The sequence below is a fragment of the Vulpes vulpes genome, chromosome 10 (assembly GCF_048418805.1).
Source record: "Vulpes vulpes isolate BD-2025 chromosome 10, VulVul3, whole genome shotgun sequence".
Lineage (NCBI taxonomy): Eukaryota > Metazoa > Chordata > Mammalia > Carnivora > Canidae > Vulpes > Vulpes vulpes.
The window spans coordinates 11,604,537-11,623,787 of record NC_132789.1 but is presented as its reverse complement, the minus strand read 5'-3'; the positions used below and the strand labels follow the sequence as shown (position 1 = coordinate 11,623,787).

At 48.7% G+C, this 19,251-nt stretch overlaps 1 protein-coding gene across 6 annotated transcripts in view; it reads left to right on the top strand.

The window, feature by feature from the left end:
• The window catches only part of TBX5 (T-box transcription factor 5), a 47,776-nt gene that overhangs the window by 24,059 nt on the left and 4,466 nt on the right, over nucleotides 1–19,251 (top strand). For all 6 annotated transcript variants that reach the window (XM_072722901.1, XM_072722898.1, XM_072722896.1 and 3 more), the window contains one exon: nucleotides 11,741–11,967. In XM_072722901.1, the coding sequence (XP_072579002.1) occupies nucleotides 11,741–11,967 (227 nt within the window). The remainder of the gene's footprint in view (nucleotides 1–11,740; nucleotides 11,968–19,251) is intronic.

The window sequence follows — 19,251 nt, the reverse complement described above, 5'->3', positions numbered from 1 at the left end:
AGCTGATTATTTAAGGGAAAATATTAATTTTTTAAGAAGTTTTTATTTATTCATGAGAGACACGCACAGAGAGGCAGAGACACAGGCAGAGGGAGAAGCAGGCTCCCTGCGAGCCCGATGCGGGACTCGATCCCTGGACTGGGATCACACCCTGAGCCGAAGGCAAACGCTCAACCGTTGAGCCATCCAGGTGTCCTGGGAAAATATTAATTAAATAAGAGTACAAGTGGTGTAAAGGTTTGGTGAGCTTGTCAAGGCGATCTACAGATGACAGAGATTTGGGAAATAACCCTGGGTGCTCCTCCTAACAAGAAAGGTGTGGGAGCTTTCCTCTTCTTTGAAATGACCTATGTCTTGGTTTTCCATAGAGCATAGCTTTCTTTGAATTTAGTCCAGCCTTTTTAAGATGTGTCCAGGAAAGTTGTGACCTTCTGAAGAGCCAAGGGTGCTGGGGCCCAAGGCCAGGGTCCTTGGGGGCGGGGAGTGGGGATGATGGGGGAGGGCAGATGGGGGAGGGAGGGCAGGAGAAGGTGGGAGGTGGACCTTGTGGGAAGAGTGGGATTTGCATGTGCTGGGGAAGAAAGGTTTTCTGGGTTGGATCAGAGTAGACATGGGCAGGGATTGACAAGTTTTGGGGTATGGAGTAGGGGTCTGAAGCTCTCTGAAAGCCCACTGGGGTGGCACAGGGACGTGGTGGTACCCAGGGGACAGCTGCTCCGAGAAGCATGGCATTCTAGAGACAGAAGGGAACTACAGGAGGCAGCTTCTCTTCCAGTTTTGTGGAAGGAGAAACTGAGGACTGTAGATTCATTTATTTCTCCAGTGTTTGATCTGTCAATTTGTTATTCAGGTAACATGTATTAAGTGCTTGTGCTATGGCAGGTCTTGAGGATGCAGAGATGAATCAGCACCCCGAGGAGCAGGGTCCACTGGTGGAAAGCTCCGGGGCTGGGCTCCCCAACACCACTGAGCCTCTACTTCCTCATCTATAAAATGGGGGATAATTCGAGACCCCGCCTCCAGGGTTGTTGTGTGGGAATGAGGTAATATGTGTGTCCCGATTACCATCGCTACAGAACAGGATTATTCCCAGGCTTCACTGGGCCTAGCTGTGCCTGGGCTGCAAGCTCTGCCATCCGCTCTGTGTGTGTGACTGTAAATTCAGGACAGCCAGAGTCCTAGAGACCGCGTATCCTGTGCCTCCATGGCCCGCTAAAAGGACCAGGGAGTGCAGGCAACCCAGTCCTTCAGGAGGTGCTCAGAGACCGTCAGGGCACCCCGAATCTCATCCAGGTGCAATCCACTCGCCCTTGCTCAGGGATGCTTGTTCGGGTCCTACTGATGGTAAAAAGACCAGGCATTGCTTGTCACCACTGTCTGCAAGGTTAAGCAAGAGGTAACAGGGAAGCACTTTCATTTTGTCCATGATCTGTGAGTCTGGAATTTGGAAAGGGCTCCTCTGGGTCACTCTTGCCTGCAACCAGGCTCTGGCTGGGGTGGCAGGTAGCTGATGGCACCAGGCTGGACTTCCCAGATGGCACACTGTCATAATCCCGCAGTCGATGCTGGCTTTTGGCTGGGACCTCAGCTAGGCTGTCCCCCTGGAGCATGTGCATGCGGCCTGCCCAGCGTGGTGGGCTCAGGGGAGTCAGACTCCTTCCGTGGCTGCTGGCTGCCCCTGAGGAAAAATAGGAGGAAGACTGAGACCCTGTCCTGTCTCTTCTGCTGCGTTTTGTTGGTTGAATGGAACTCACTAAGGTGGGCCCTGATCCAAGACGCAAGGATCCCTCCTCTAGATGGAAGGAGAGTCAGAGAATGTGTTTCCATGTTTTTTTTTTTTTTTTAAAGATTCTATTTATTTATTCATGAGACACAGAGAGAGAGGAGGAGACACAGGCAGAGGGAGAAAGAAACAGGCTGATTATTTAAGGGAAAATAATCCCGGGATTGTGCCCTTAGCTGAAGGTAGATGCTCGGCCGCTGAGCCACTCAGGTGCCCCAAGTCCCCATGTTTTAATGCCACCCCAAGAGGCATGGCAGTGCTTGGCACAGCATCTGGCCCAGACTGATGCTGGCTTAACGTTAGGTGTTGAGACAGGGTCCGAGCCCTTGGGAAGCCAGCAGCCAGGTTGACATGCCCAAGGCCGCACAACTAGTCAGGGGGCAGAGGCCTGGCTGTGAGCTTGGTTTCTCCAGGTTGGAGAGAATCCCCCTTCCGCCCCACCAGGCTGTCACTTGTCCTCCTGCAACAATATACAAACCCCAGAATAGGGGCAGACAGGCAGCGGAAGAGGGGCAGAAGGCATGCTTTAGCTCGCACAGAGTGGCCATGAGCGAGGCCCGGTCTTCCCGGCGTACACAGCATTTATGCAGCAGCACTGGGGCTTTGTCAACTCAGCCAGCCGGGACTGTGCTGGCTTCAGAGCCTGTCCTACCTCAGCCTTTTCCTGGGCTGCCCACACATTGTGGCGGGGAGTGGTCTCCAGAGCCAGGATACCCTAAACTTCTGCTTTGAGTGGCCTGGATTTTGAGCCACCAACCAGACAGCAGCTAGGAAGGCCCAGGATGTTCCAGATTGACCGGCAAGGTGGTTTTTGTCCCAGGCCTCAGCCGTCTCCACCTGCCCACGTTGGAAACTGACCGTTCTCACCTGCCTCTGAGTTATTTTTAGTCACCTCTGTCTTCTTCCTCAAGGGCCAGGCTTCTTATTCAGGATCCCTTTGGAAAATCCAATGAAAGCCAGGGACCTCTGAAAGACTCATGATACAGAATTAGAAAAAAAATTTCCAACAATTTTAAGGGATTCAGGGGTCCGGGGCCCCTAAAAGGTTAAAAGCCTTTCACTGGCACCTTCCTTCCTCCAGCCTTGGCTTCCTGATTTTAAATCAACGTTCAGCTCCTTAACCTCAAATGGTCACTTTCAAACGGTTTAGCACTCTTGTATTCCCATGCTTGTGGTTAAAGGTAATCGGAATGCCCGGTTAATGAGGAGTGATTTCCAAGACAACATTCTGGAGATGGCATCAACTTCCTGCTTCTTGCTGTACTTTTGGCTAGCCACACGGCTTCCCCCCGAGAAGTGTGAATTTACCGAAAACAAGAGGGGGTTGTGTTTGGGAAGCCAAGCCAGCCTAAGTTGTGAAATTGAGGTTTGTCCCAAGGGGTCCCCTGTAGGCTCATAGTTGTCCATTGAGGATGCTCAGAACAGCCCCCTCCGACCTTTCCCCGTTCATCTGCAGCACTGTCCTCACCCTCTCCTCCTCCACCCCCTGCCCCAGCATACCTGCTCTTTAGGGTCAGGGTCTGTGGACAAATTACTCATTCACATTTAAGCCGTGTTTCTCAGACTTGTGGCAGGCATCAAAATTACTTGAGGGTGGAGGGAGCTTGTTAAGAAAAGCAGATTTCTGGGTTTTATCCTCAGAGGTTCTGAATCGGTGCTCTGGGGAGGGTTCAGAAACTGCCCTTTGACAGGTTTTCTGATGGAGAGGTCCCCTGCTTGCACCTGGGTAATCCCTTGGCTCTGCAGAACGAGGAAGGGCATTCAGGTAAATGTGTGAAACAGATCTGGAAATAGATCCCATGTGCCGGACTATTTTATAAAAAATAACTCTTTGCTCTAAGTGCTCAACTTTGGCTGAACATGAGAAGTACCTGCAGTGCTCTCCCAATGTTTTATTATGAAAAATGCAAGAAAACATAAAAAATATGGGAGAATTGTACAGTAAGTACCACATACCCACTCACTTCTTAGGTTCTACAGTTAATATTTTGCTATATATTTGCGCTATCATCCATCCATCCGTCCACCCACCAATCCATCCATCCACCAGTCTATCCTTCCATCTGCTGACCCATTCATCCATTTGTCTGTCCATCCATCCATCTTATTTTTGTTTATGCATTTCATACTGAGTAGCAGACATAAGTACATTCTAGTCCTCTGTACTTCTGCATGCATGTCATTAAGATTCAATTTTTGCTCACTAATCTCTGTTTTGGATAAAATTACATAGAGTAAAATGCACAAATCTTAAGTGTACCATTCACTTTTTGACAAATGCACATTCCTATGAAACCCAAGCCCTGGTTGTAATATAGAACATTCACTCCAGACATTTTCTTCATGCTCCACCCCAGTGAATTCCTGCCTCTACCTCCCCACCAGAAGCAATCAGTGTTTCAACTTTTTTCTTTTCTTTTTTTTTTTTTCACTGTAAGTTAGTTTCATCTGTTACAGAATTTTGTGTAAATGGATTTTTACAGTGAGGACTCTTTTGTATAAAGCTTCTTTCTCCTGGGGAGTTTTAAAAACTCCTCAAGTCCAGGCTGAGCATCAGACTTTGGAGATGAGAGTGGGCTTAGGAGTCAGTATTGTTTTCTTTTCAAAGATTTTTTTTTTTATTTATTTGAGGGGTGGGGAGGAGCAGAGAAAGAGGGACAAGCAGGCTTCCTGCTGAGCACAGAGTCTGACATGGGGCTTGATCCCATGGCCCTGAGATCATGACCTGAGCTCAAATCAAGAGTCGGGCGCTCAACTCACTGAGCCATCTGGGCTCCTCAGTATTTTTTTCCTTTGCTGAAATTTTTTTCTCTTTTTAGTTGAAGTATAATTAACAATGTTATATTAGTTTCAGAGGTATAGTATAATGATTCAACAATTCTATATGTTGCTCAGTGCCCATCAAAAATACTTGTACTCTTAATCCCTTAAACAGAAGTTTGGATGTTTTCTTTAATTCCCCAGATGAACGCACTATGCAGCCAAGTTTGAAACCCCTGTCTCTACTGGTCCCCACTCTAAGCCACCCTATATCTCAACTACCTCATCTCAGTAATGTTCTCACATTAGAAGCTTGTTTCCCTGGGGACCCATTCCCTCAGAGGTATTTGTGTTTAGGGGGAGAGACAGGTTTTTATATTAGTAGCACACATGTCGTTGAGCATTCCTGCAGAAGTGGTGGCTTTCTTGTGACTTTGCCAGCATCATCATTTGAACCTAAGGTCATCAGGAGCTCCTTGACTTCCTTTTGCACGACCAAGGAGCCCCCAGGTGATTCCCCTCAGAACCGAGCCTCAAGACAATCCCCTTCGGGATAGGAAGCCACTTGAGAAAAGTCTGTTAGTCTGGGCCCTTCCAGTCTTCTGGCTTCCAGAAAGACCCAGGCCCAACCTCAGAAAGTCCTCTCCACCTTTCCATCCTTCCTCCAAAATCATTAAACCAATCAAACAAATAAACTTCTACAACAAAGACAGGGTTGAACTTGTTAAAATTGCTAGTTTGAGGAGCCAGAACCAAAATGTCAAGCTCTTGAGTCGAGCACAAGCTACCTGGCAGCACTGGTTGACGTCCTGTTGGCCTGAGTCACTCCGGAGTTTCGTTTGCACTGACCATTCCTGTCTGTAGCTTCACATTCTAGTCCCCTCTTTGGGGGCTCACAGCTAGGACATGTCACATGGGTCTCGTGATTACCATTCTGTGAGTGAAGAGGCTGAGAAAGAGGCTGACCTCGTCAGTGGTCCATGCAACCAGCCAGGACTTCCTCCGTGATTCTAGAGCTGCTCTGTGGTGTGGCTCAAAAGCTGTTTGGGAACCACAGGCCTCCTTTGAGTAGATGAAACGAGGATGGACCTCTCCCTAGAAAAATTGACAAATTCTAAATATCTGATATTTGGGCGGGGTTCATAGGCCCCCTTGCAAGAGCCCTTGCAAGGTTAGAATTTCTTTTTCAGAATGTAATCACGTGTGACTCATAAGTTGGTATATATCGCACTGTGTGACCCAAATATATGCTAAACCTTTCCACACATCGTGTTATTTTACAATCCCAAGAGGCAGCGGGTCTTCTTAGTTCCATTTTATAGACAGAAGACTGAGGCTCAGAGAAAGGGGTAACCTAGTTGGCTCCGCAGGGGCCAGGTTTGGGGCCAGGTACGGGAGCGAGGCACATCCATGCATCCTGACTGCAGAGCCCCTGCTCCACACGACCACCCTGATATTAAATTACCTAGAGCCTTAACAGGGGAGCCCCCAGTTCTCCAACCAGGGCTGCCGTAAGCGGTGAGTGCTCGAGGCCGGAGAGGGAGGCACCTTTGAACTTCTTGGGGCCTCTCAAGTCCTACGACCCTGGTGACCCTGGTGGGATCCGTGGTGGGGAAGGTGTGCGGCTTGTCTGTGGGTCCTATTCTCACCCCGCCCTTCTCCAGCTTCCTGGCTGGTGTGAACTGAGTCCTGACAGTGCGATCGGAAAGAGAAATCCTCTGGCAGGATTGGGGTGCATGGGGGGTGCTTTTTCTGAACTGTAATCGCAGATGAGCCTGCGAGCCTGAGGAAGGACTCACTCCAGGAGAACAGGGATCCTGCAGTCCTGGCGTTGCCCCAGCGCCCGGCTCCGGGGGGGTGTTGGGGAGAAGGGCCGCCAGCGCTTGAGTGAGCAGCGCCGCGGTGGCGGGGTGGGTGGGGGGACACACAACCGCCGCCCCCCGCAGCACCCCAGCGCCCCTGCCACCTGCTCCCGTGAAAAGACCAATTCAGTGGGCCGCAGTGGAAAACGTTCTCGGGGGCGTTCGTTAGCTGGCGGCGGGCTACGGATGCAGTTTGGCCGCGGGTTTCAGTGTTCCCTTGTAATGTTTTACAACCCAGACCCGGCGACAATGGCGTCATTCACTGCACTCGCTCACGTGGAACAGAACGTGAGGGGGGCCCGAGCCGGGGAGGAGCTGGTCCTGGTCCGCGGGCTCCGACACCCGGGGGCCAGCCGAGGTGCTGCGGCGGCGGGGGGGGGGGGGGGTGGCAGTTAGCATGGGCGAGGATGCGGCCACAGCTGGGTGACACGGCCGAGAGCAGCGGGGTCCGACTCTTTGGCATACTAAGGGTTGCCCGAGCAGGACTGACAGATTGACCGGTAGGACTCACATGGCCCCGAGCAGCCCTGCCCGACCGTTAGCAGCAGGATGCCTCGTGGAACAGGGGGCTGAGTTGCCCTGTTGCCCCGTGCACCCCGTGCACCCCGTAGTTCTCTGTGATCAAGTAGAAGTTCGTTGACAAGAGCTTGGGAATAGCGCCGACCCCGCGCCCAGCTCAGCTTTGTCCTCTTCGTCACTGTGTGATCCGGGAGGAGTTGCTTAACCTCTCTGAGCCTCAGTTCCTTTACCTCTAATGCGTATCTCATCACACCGACGGAGTGGGGTTGTCCCCTGGATCAAAGGAGGGAAGGCGTGTCCGGTGACCAGTACGGTGGCTGGAGCATTAAGAGGCCCCCCAGGAACAGTGCTGATGAGGAGCTGGAGGTGTGAGACGAGGATGAGGCTGGAAAAAAAATAGCATTTTGTTGCCGCCCTGCTTCCAGGACACACAGACTTTTCGACCTTTCCTTGTCTTCCCTTGTGCCCTGGGTTCTTCACCGATGTGCTCAGGCTGCTGGGGAAGAGAGCGGGGTCGTGTTGCCACTGATTGCATTCCCCCGGCTGGTGCAGCCAGGAGCTGGGTGCAGACCCCCTCTTCCCTCTGCCTCTGTGGTCCCCTGCCCTCACCCGCTCCGATTTTGACACCTGTCAGCTGGACGTGGGGACATTGCATGGCAGGCCCCAAATTGAGGTGTTCCTGATGGACGGAGGGGAGGATGTTTGTAGCGCCTTGGAGAAAAACAAGCTGCGAGGGACGAGTGGTTATTGGGATGATATGGCTTTCCCACTTCTGTGAGTGTTAGTAATCAAAAGCAGGATTTGGCCTTTCCAGAGAGTAATTTTGCAATTTGGCAGCGCTAGAAGGGAGAGTTCCACAGAGTCCATTGATACATTCTCTTGTAAAATCCCTCAGCCAACATTTTTTGGGAGTTGTTTTCTTTAATTAAAAAAAAAAATAACCATCCCCATTAAGAATATAAAACTAAAAGAGATTTCCCCCTTCCTGTTGGAGCTCTGGCAGCTTGGTTCTTGAACTAGGCAGACCTAAATAGAATTGCCAGCGAGATTTGACGACTTTTATAATGTTTTATTATTATTATAATTTTCCTCCTCCACCTCCTTCTCCAAGTCCTCCTCCTCCTCCTCCTTCTTTTTTTTTTTTTTTTTCCATTACGTAGCTGGAGCCGCAAAGAGAGGACCGTAAAGCTAACTTCATTCCTTTCAGACTTCTGGCCCCAGGGGGAGATTCCAAGTGGTGTGGCTGCTCAGGATGGCTCCAGCTTTGGCTCAGAGGTGGCACATGCCACAGGAGGGCTCGGCCAGGGGACCCCTGGGTGTCGTGAGGGCTCCGTAGCCTCATGGAAACTTGGCAGACGCTCCGTGTCCCCTGCCTGGCTACGCTGACGCGCTTTCACATGACAAACAAAGTCAGGGGCCAGGGTGGAGATGGGGAGGAGAAGGGGTGGGAGAAGTAGGAGAGGAGGCTTCAGCCCTAAACCCCCTGGTCTCCTAAAAGTCTATTGTGTTCTAAAAATTGAAAGAGGTCACCAGGAGCCTGTCTGGTAGTAGTTAAGAGACAGTGGGGTTAGAATTCTAGTTGTGTCTCTTTCTAGCTCTGTGGCCATAGGCAAGTGGCTTAACCTCCCAGGACCTTGTTCTCCTCATCTGTAAAGTGGGGACAAAACCAGTACCTACTTCATAGGGTCACAGAAAGGATGGAAAGGGCCAATGCAGCATCCTTCACACAGTGTTTGATGTACTGCTCTTTTGTATGTGACCCGATTTCAGGTGTACTTACGATACATAGAATAGTTGGTTTATGGCAAAAATCACAACCAAGTTGAAGGTTTACTGATAGCGCTTTTTCTAGGGGAGAATTCTTAGCCTGTACCATGGGCCTCTCTGGTGGCCTGGTGACACTTAAGTGTCACACTTCTCAGGCTAACGTGAGTAAACACGTAATATCAGCTGCGTAGATTGCAAAAAGTAAACCAGTTCTACAGAAACGTAGTTATCAAAATATTTTTAAATGGCCGTATGGCCTTACGTGCACTTTATAATGCCTCAAGTAACGGGATGTAGTAGCAGGTCTGACTGTAATTCTGAAGTTGTGATAAGCATAAATGGTATCTTGAGGCATGTACGGCAGCTGCAATGGAAATGAGATGATTTGATTTCTGTTGATGACAGTCGCTAGGGCTGCTAATACAACCATGGCTTGTTGCCTACATTTGTAACAGAAAGGAATGCTAAGTTTCAATTCAAGATTAGTGAAAAATAAAGACGTCATTTTAAAAACCCAAATTTAGATCTTAAGTCCCCCCCTCGCCCCCCCCCCCCCAGGCCCCTGAGTAAAGGCCTCCCAATTTAAGGAGACAGGCTTTACGGAACTATTTCCTCCTGAGAAATTCTGTGGGCTGGAAGCATGAGTCATTTTGTAAAGGCATAACAGTACTTTCTCCCAAGTGCCAGGTATTTTCTAGGGCATATTGTGGGATCTTTTCAACAGTCTCGTGAGGCTCAGAGAGATTAAGTGCCTCATCCAAGGCCACACAGCATTAGATGGCAGATCTTTTAGAGAACACGCATCTTCCTGAATCTGACACCTTCATTCTTTCCACTACACCCAGAGTCTTAAATATCAAAGTAGTAATTAAGAGTCCAGTGGGTTATTCAGGTTTAGAAGGATATCGGGGGGCTTGGGGCAGAATGCTGTGGTCTCTCCATTCCATCTCTGTGCTTTGCTCATTTCATAGATGGGGAAACGAAGGCTCAGCTAGGCGACGTGCCTTATCTAAGCTCACAGAGTTAGCAAGGACATTGGGCTGGGTGTGCTACAGGCCTGGGGGAGGTGGTGGAGGACTCATTCTGGGGGTTTTACGAAGACTGCACGTTTCCCGAGAAGTAGCAGCTTTCCTACATTTTACAGATAACAGGATCAGATCCAAATACTGTTCTACCCCTCCTGCCACCCCCCCCCCCCCGCCCACCTGCAAGTAGTCTTCTTGGGAGAGGTACAGGGCAGCTTTGAATGTCTTCATCTTCATCTCTGTTTTGCTTTTCATCCAAGCAGGGCTTCTGCTTTGGCTTTCCGACGTGCACAAAATAGCAAGTATCCTAAAAGGTTTTCCATATCCCCACCTCCTGAGGGAAGTAAGTTAGATGATGTTCAGTGTGTCCTACTACCTCTAGTCACCTTGCATGGCTTTTTGCATCCATGTGCATTCAGCCTCCTCATTCTTTTTGAAGCCTGTGTAGTATTTCATTCTGAGCTCTGTCAGAATTTACTGAACCATTAACGAGGGCATTTACACTGTTTCTTGTTTTTTCCCAGGCACAGACAGTGCTGCAGAGAAATGCCTCCTGCTTAGGTCTTTGCACGCTGATCCGAAAAACTTCTCAGGAAAGTTATTAGTAATCAGATTGTCAGATCCACATGATTGTACATTTTTAAGAAAACAGATGCTATCCGGTTGCCTTCCAGAATGGAGGTCCTGGATCACCCCTCCACCAGCCTGCACACTGTGACTCTCCTGTCCACAATGTCCTCTCCTCACCCCAAATGTTGGCAGTCTTTTCCCCTGCATGGATGCACACATGTTCTGGGTCGGACCATTCTCTTCTCACACGTGTGTGCAGAAACTTCTCTCAATTCTCCCTTTTATCTTAGAGTCACCCCTCCTCCCTGCTCCTCTGCAGACTCTCACTCTGACCTTCCCCATCCATCTGGCTTCCTGTGGAGCTTCTGGTGCTGCTGAGCACACCTCCTTCCTTCCCAGGAGAGGTTTCCACGCTCTTGGGAGGAAGAGCATAGGAATACCTGGTAGGAGAGCTGAAGGGGCGCATCCCAAGAGTGTGAGAAACCAGATTTGGGGCACTTGGGGATGATGCTATTCATAGGATGTCAGTGGATTTTATTCTTCTTGGTTCACTGTGTGACAGCGGAGGCTCCAAAGAGCACACAGTCTGTAAGTGTTGGAGATGGGACCCGAATCTGTGTCTGCCTAATCTTAGATCCCATGCTCCATTCTCTGTTTCTATTGTCCTGACTCTTCTTTCTCCCTTCCTTTTTCTCTTTCCCTCTCATTCTGTCTCCTACTCCCTCAAACAATGACAGTAATGATGATGGTTGACATTTGTTGAGCACTCGCTATGTTCAGGCTTTCACACATATTAATTTCGTTTCTTCTCTCAGCAACCATTTGAACTGGGGATTTTTACTAGCCCTGTTTCACAGATGGGAAAACCAAGGCACAGAGGAGAAGTTAAATATTATGTCAGCGATGACAAGTACAGCAGCTCAAAAGGAAATTCGAAGGCACAGGAAGCAAACTACCCAGATTAGGGTAACCAAGAATCATACCTGACAATCCTAGGTGGTCAGCCATTTCTTTACTAATAAAGTCAATAGTCAGCCCTGTTTTAAATATGGAAACCCAGAAGTTAAGTCTAAGTAATCACGTAGCTCTTCTAGCTTTTAAATTAGGGGATTCAAAGACATATACATTAGGTTGAAATATTTCAAAATGCCATGTGAAGAGGGGTTCCTCACTGGGGATGCTCATTTAACTTTCCACATACATATAGAACTATTCATAAACCTACTTGCCTAATGTATAAGGCATGAAAAGTTAGTGCCTGAATATATATGTCTGTGGCATTTGATGCACTTGGGTATAATTGAATCACTGTGCTCATCAAAGATTCCTTTGTTTCTTATTCTGTGACATGTCTCTGGTGGATTTTTTGACCCTGTGGTTCAGCCAGTGAATATAGAGCCAGTGCTCTATATCAGGGCACTGATCAATGTTATTTCTCATCTTCTCTCTTTCAGTAAAGAATATCCTGTGGTTCCCAGGAGCACAGTAAGACAAAAAGTAGCCTCCAATCACAGTCCTTTCAGCAGTGAGCCTCGAGCTCTCTCTGCCTCATCCAACTTGGGGTCCCAGTACCAGTGTGAGAATGGTGTGTCTGGCACCTCCCAGGACCTTCTGCCCCCGCCCAACCCGTACCCACTGCCCCAGGAGCACGGTCAGATTTACCATTGCACCAAGAGGAAAGGTGAGTGTGATGACCCCTACCCAACTTGCCTTTCTGTTTTTCCTTCCTTTCCTTAGGAGAAAAATGTACACATAACTATATTTATTTATTTTAAAAAATGTAAGTAATATAAAAATACACAGAGATTTTAAGAAATTCAAACCATATAAGTAAAACTGAAGGATCTCTCTTGACATGTCTCCTCCAGTTCTGGCTCCTTCCTTGGGGAAAACTTATTTGAATCATCCAGTCATATTTAATTCATTTACACACGTGCGCATGTGCACATGCACATGTACAGACACACCTAAAAATGGTTTTGTTTTTGTTTTAAACAGTTGTTATTATACTGTCTGTATCTTTCTTTTTTTTTTTAAATTTTTTTTTATTTACTTATGATAGAGAGAGAGAGAGAGAGGCAGAGACACAGGCAGAGGGAGAAGCAGGCTCCATGCACCGGGAGCCCGATGTGGGACTCGATCCCGGGTCTCCAGGATCGCGCCCTGGGCCAAAGGCAGGCGCCAAACCGCTGCGCCACCCAGGGATCCCCTGTCTGTATCTTTCAACTTGGATTTCTTAAGCTCAAGAATACATTGTAGATGATCATTTCATGATGCTAGAGGTACTTCTTGCTTTTTAGCTAAAGAGAAAATATGGCCTCAAAAGGATGGAATGGGGTTTATTCTTCCACTCCCACAAGTGGACATGGTGGCTGCTTCTAGCATTTCTGGTTGTATCACAAGTCATGCTGCAGGGAGCCTTCTTGTAGTTGGATGTGCTTTGATTTATGTGCTAGGGTTTCTCTTGGGTGGGTGGATTCTGACCTCTTCTTTCCTGTGCATTTTGTCTTTAAATTTAGCTTAAATCCTGGACACATCATTGTTTTTTGTTTTGTTTTGTTTTGTCTTGTTTTGTTTTGTTTTGTTTTTGCCAAATGAGAAATGGGTGACTTTTCCTAAGTCATCTGAATCTAGGACTGTAATACAAAGGAAGTTTCTGGTGGCACATTTTTTTAGCTAGAATCAAAGCGGGTGTGGTTGAGTTCAGCTTAATAGAGCAGTCGCTTGTGTGAGTGGCAGACAGGCATGGTGGGGACAGCGTGGGCGATAGGGCCAGAGGACACAGTCTCAAGTCTCAACTCTGCCACCAGCTTCTTTGTGTGACCTCATCCAGGTGTCCTGGCCTCTCTGTGCCTTAGTTTCTCACTTTGTAAATGATGCTTGAGTTCCTGAGGGTACCTGATGCTCGGTTAGTGCCCAGCAAGTGTTAGCTTTGATTTTGTGAATGGCAGGTATAGCTCCAGGAAGGGCATCCATAGAGGAAGAGGAGGGAAAGGCTGCTTATCTGGGTGAAGTTTCAAGAAAGCAGATGTGTGTGTGTGTGGGGGGGGCAGGAGCCATGTACAATGGGGATGAGTCCTACCTTTGCCATTTGAAAATTTTTATGATTAGGGAGAAGTTACTTAACTGCTCTAAGCCTTATTTTTTTTGTCTAATCTGTAGATTTGGTCTCATGATGGGACCTGTCTATAGGCTTGGTGTGGAGATGTCAGGAAATTGTGCTTGTCAGGAAATATTGAGCACAGGGTTGACCCAATAAGCAGTCACTGGTTTGCTCCAGTAAGCCCAAATCTTAATCTTAAGAGTGGCCTGTCATACCTCCCATACTCAGTGGCCACCTCGATGCCTTTGGAAGTCCAACAGCCAGTGTCTGGAACTTCATCATTGTTGTCATCGTCTTCTCCTTCTTTTTCTTCTTTTTAAAATTAACTCACTGACAAGAACTGGATGCTTTGGCAGCTTTCTCTGAGCTGAGGTTACTTGAGGAAAGGAGCACAGTTTGACTATTTGACATTTACCGATCTCGCGTTTCGAAGGAGAGAATGTCGTTGGTTCAAGCCTGGGGCTGGGGAGCTGACCTGGGTGAGGCTGAGTTTCCAGACTTAACCTGAAGTCCATCCAAGCTCCTTGGATTTCGAAGGCCTGAACAATAATATTGCCCCAATAGGCCCCCTGGCCAGGCTCCCAGCATGTCCTCTGCCACCTGGGGTGGAGACCAGATGCCTGCAAATGTGTCTGCTTCTTTAGGCACAAGCACGGGTTAAGGATGTCCCCTGGGGCACAGGTCCCTGCACAGGAATTCTGTTCCTATTGAAGGGAGCCCTTTCTAGGTTCTGAGCCACAGCCTTTTGATAACACTGTTAAGTAGGTGCTGTTATTTGCCCATTTACAAACAGGGAAACTGAGACTCAGACAGCATATGTGTGCAGGTGGTTCCCGGAGGCAGAATTTGAACCCATGCCTGGCCTGCAGGCTCTGCTGAGCTCCAAGTCACGCAGTGGACGGTCCCCGTTACTTTTGCTTATCAGCTACAATCTCAAAATGCCATCTTTCACTAGAAATTGGTCTTCAGTCTGAGTCAAACCTACTGATGGAGAGCTCATCAGGTTTGAATTAGGGAGTTCTGTCGAATAAATTAATGCCAGGCCGAAAGAAGGGGAGGAAGAAGTTTAAAAGAATCAAGGTACTTTTAAGACTCAGTATTTACTGCAGCATCCTTGTAAAGGCTTTTCTCCTGGAGGGTGGCATGGGAAGGCTTTGAAAGCAAAGGGATGAACTCATCTGATGACGTGAGCAGATGACCTGCGTGGGGCATTTGGCAGGATCCTCAGGTGAGCTCAGGGTCAATTTGAGGTGGCCACAGGGGAAGCTGAAGTTGGTGGGCTGTCTGCTACAGGACATCACAGCAGTTGACACTTTCTAGCACTGTGGCCACGGGCAAGCTGCCTGCTTCTCAGCCTCAACTCCCTAGTCTGCAAAGCGAGGATTACAGTACTACCTTCCCTGTAGGGTCATAATGAGATGAAACGAGAGAGTCCATGCAACGCACCCAGAACAGGACCCAACACATCTAAGTGCTCAGTGCACCTTAGCTGGCTACTGCTCTGCACTTTGGAAGCTCACAGTCACCAGCAGGTCAGATGTTATTATATAGGATGATACAGCTGCTTTATTTAAATAGTGATCTGATGCTATGAAGGAGGTGAGCAATGTGCTGATGCATATGATGTGGGGGTATCTGGCAGGAACGGGGGTCAGGGGGATTTAAGCCCAGGTCTGAAGAGTAGGAGCTGGATAGGAAAAGAGAGATGGGTGGGTATCCAGGCAGAGAAGAGGGTACGGGTGCAGCCCCTCAGAAGGTGGAGAGCCAGCCCCCACTGGGGAGCAAACGCAGGGCCAGTATGGCTGGAGCACATTGAGGGGAAGTAGAGGCAGACGAGCTACAGAGAGAGGGAGGAGCCAGCACGCTGCCAGCCCTTGGAAGCTATTTCCAGGACTTCAGTTTTTTTTTTTTTTTAAGATATTTATTTATGGGGGGGGGGGAGAGAAAGAGAGAGAGAGAGAGAAGAGAGAGAGAGAGGAGAGAGAGAGAGAAAGACAGCATATGTGTGTAAGCAGGAGGAGGAGCAGAGGGAGAGGGACAAGCAGACTCCCCATTGAGCGCACAGCCTGATATAGGGTTTGATCCCAGGACCCTGAGACCGTGACCTGAGCCAAAGACCAAGAGTCAGACACTCAACTGACTGAGCCCCACCCAGGTACCCAGGACTTTAGATTTTATCCTAATACCCCTGGGCAGCCATCGGAAGGGTTTCAACCTATGAGGGGTGTGATGAAGTTTCTGTTTGGAAGCAGACGCTCTGCTGTGATGGGGGAGTGGGAGGATGAGGACTGGCTCCAGAGCTCTGCCGAGAGGCTGTTGTAGGCTCTGAGGCCTGAGATGACAGTGCTCAGCCCAGGGGTGCGGCCACAAGAGCTGCAGGTGTGGGTGCGATCAGGCCCCGGGGACCCACTGCAGATAACGAGGTGAAGAGTGACCCTCTCCACAGATTCAGAAATTGAGGCTTAAGGAATTTGAGTGACTTATCCCGTGTCACCCGGCTAGTGAGTGGTCCTGCCTCAGGTTCACAGCATGGTCCCTGCAGCTCGAGGTGCACACTCCCTTCCCCTTTCCACAGACCTCTGCCCTCCTCACCTCCCTCCACCCCAAAAGGAGCTCCCGGGGGACAGGGAGCATTCCAGCCAGGCTCTGTCTGTCCTGCGTGCCTCCTAGACAAAAAAGCAATTCATCATCAGCCTCCATTGTAAGGTGATAAGGAATCAGCGAGGTTTCCTTCCAGTTTGGGATTCCCGTGAAGTGATAACTCCATGGGTGGCTTTCCCCCCTCCCCACCCCGCCCTGCTTTCCCCACTATCTGACTTCCCCTCATTGTCTGTCTCCTTTCCAACAAGCCCAGGAGGCAGGCCCAATGAAATGTCAAAGGGCCTGGCAGGCCAGAGGGCTCCTTGTGTTAGGACCCAGCTGTCTCCAAACTATCTCTCCCGATGGATAGAGCCAAAAGAGCCGGGAAGGTCTTTTATCAATGCCACTCAATCAAATCCAGGACCCCGGGGCCTGGGAGAGCCCTTGTCTGTCTTTCTTTCCTCCTCCCACCCTGATAACCAGCACCCCCCACCTTAGAAATGAGAGGCAACCCAAATAAAGATTTTAGCAAAGCCATACACTGCCTTGGCTGTTCGAAGGGAAGTCAGAGGTAGGAGGGGAGAAGGAAGGAGATACAGAAAAGGGGTTTGTGGGGTGTCCTTTTGTCAGTGCAGTGCGTTTTTAGAGCAATTTCACATCGTTTCCTTCACGAGATCCTCATCCCAGCCCCCTGAGCAGAGGAGGGAGGGTGCCCTCCATCTCCATTTTGCAGGGTGTAAAGGGGACTGGGAGGTTGGATTACCTTCCCAAGGTCATGTGGCTGATCTGGGATGCATTCGTGAGATAAATAATGCTTGAGCATTCACTTTGTACCTGACACTTTCCCAAGGATATGGGGTAAGGGGACAGCAAGGTGGCAAAGGTCCCTGCTCTCCTGAAACTTGTATTCTTCTCTAAGAGGCAGCTAATAAGCAAGTAGATAAATGCAATGATTTTTAGATGGTGGTTCAGTGAGGGTTGGACTGGGGTCTTTTGGTTACCCATTGAGAATCTTCCCACAATACCCATCCAGTCCTTCTCACTTTGAGCTAAGAGCTAACATTATGCAGGGAGACACACACACCATCTGTCTGCCAATCTGTCCATCCATCCATTCATCCATCCATCCATCAGGTCAAGGTGATTTTCTGAACACAGTGGATTTTGCAAAAGCTGAAAGGCTAGGCTGTCAGAGTACCGTTTTGTGACTCAGAAAGCCTGAATTATAGTTCCACTTCTGACTTGCTGAAAGTCACTCAGCCAAGGAGTGGAGGTTCACCAGGATCTTTCATCCGAATGAACCCAATCAGCAAGAGAAACGACCTATTTGGGAAGAGTGACGATACTTGCTTAATGGGATTAACAATTTAAAAGCAGCCTTGTGAGTTTTTCTGCTCTGGAATCCACTTGGATACCTTCAAGCATTGGACAACATCCACAGAGCCATCTGTCCGATCTTCTAAGAGGGAAAACAGAGGAGACCTCTGTTACTTGGACAGATAAGATTTGGACACTTTATTACCCATCTCGGTTCCTGCAAGAACCTTTAAGTATTATCTCCATACATAGGCAAGAACTGAGATTGGAATATGGTGCCATGGTTTGCCCAAGGTCATGTAGCCAAGGAAAGTCAGAGATGTGACTGTGCTCTAAAACTTGTGCTCTGGATTTATCATTAAAGCCACTTTATCCAGAATCAAAAGCCACTAAAAAAATGCAAGGGGCCAGAATATTTCACAGTGCTATGGAGTGATTGGTGCTGAGATTCAGGAAGAGCTTTCCTGTTGTTCAAGAGACTTTAGTTGGGTTCAGGACAGGTGGAAGACAACTGGCCACTCTTACTACACAACTTTCTGAAACTGAGAACAGACCCATCTCATGGAAGACTTGATGTTTGACTCCAGCCCATTCCCCAACTGTGGAAGGTAGACATGACTTGGCTGGGAAAGAGGTCTTTGCTGTTGACCAGTTATCAGGCTCCCAGTAGAGAAAGAAACCAAACCATAACCAAAACAAATACAGGGATTACATCCCACCCATTTATCACCACCGACCTGAAATTTGGATCCATGCTTTGGAATTTCTTTACAATGTGATGAGGTCCAAGAGGAATTTGAGAATGCTCGGGACCCGCTTTCATGAATAAGCCAGCTTTTTGCTTTTCTTAGGACTCTGCATCAGATCTTTGGGTTATTAAAGACTGGAATGTGTAATTTTACGATTTTCCAAAATGTGCTCCGGCCTTTTTCATATTATTCTTCCTTTTTTTTTTTTTTCTGCTTGTAACAAATCTGGAAAGGGATCAGAAACTCGGGAATGGTTAGTTTGCCTTGTTTTTTTTCTCTTGCCAAGGGTACCCTGCAGCTGTACTTTTGATTATTGAAAAGGGGAACGCCCTGGTTAAATGGAAAACCCAAAGGTTATGATTCTAGCAACAATGGAAACATTCAGATTTATGGATCCGGGGGAGGAGGGTTGGAAGGAAGCATGGAGGCACGAGGGGACTGAGGGAGGAGGTGGGGAGGACAGGAAAAGTCCAGTGGAGCAATGTTTTCAAGACGCCAAAAACAAATGCCCAGTTGAAAGGTGAAAAAAAGTGGCCCCCAGCTCATCTGGATGTCTTCAAACATCTGGATGGTTGGCATGATGTAGACAAAGCACCTGGAAGAGAGACCACATTTTTTGCTTTTATTTTGGACAAATGGTTGGGCGTCCTATGGGGCCCAGATGTGTCCCAGAAAGAGTCTAGCTAAAAAAAACAGTGTGCTCACTATGAGGTGGGTGCAATCCCAAGCAGAGATGTGTTTTGGCGTGGCCAATTTTGTACCTACCCATGGGGGTCACTCAAAATGTGATACCTCTGGAAGCGTCTGGTGGAACCCAAACCCAAGCTATCCTACTTGAGTTGGGAAGCTGCTTTAGAATCTTGCGCAAAACTGAAGACTCACCCTGTAGTGAATGAGTAACTTGGAGCTTTATATGCAAGGGCCACCTCCCATTCACCGAGTGTCAGCCTCCCGCCGCAGTCACTGCTGGGTGGGGGGTGGGGAGGGCCCCCCACTTACTTGCACTGAGCAGGGCCATGGCTATTTATTGACCTCTCTATCCCCAGCACCTGACGCCTGTTAGGGGCTCCGGACACCTCTGTTGGATGGCTCGGTGAGTGACATTCGGTATGAGAAATCAAGAGAGCCGGAAGCAAGGTGTGGTTGGCAAAGTAAGACCTGGCTCTGATTCCCGCCTCTCTCCTTCCTAGTTCCGTGCCCTTGGGAAGGTGACTAC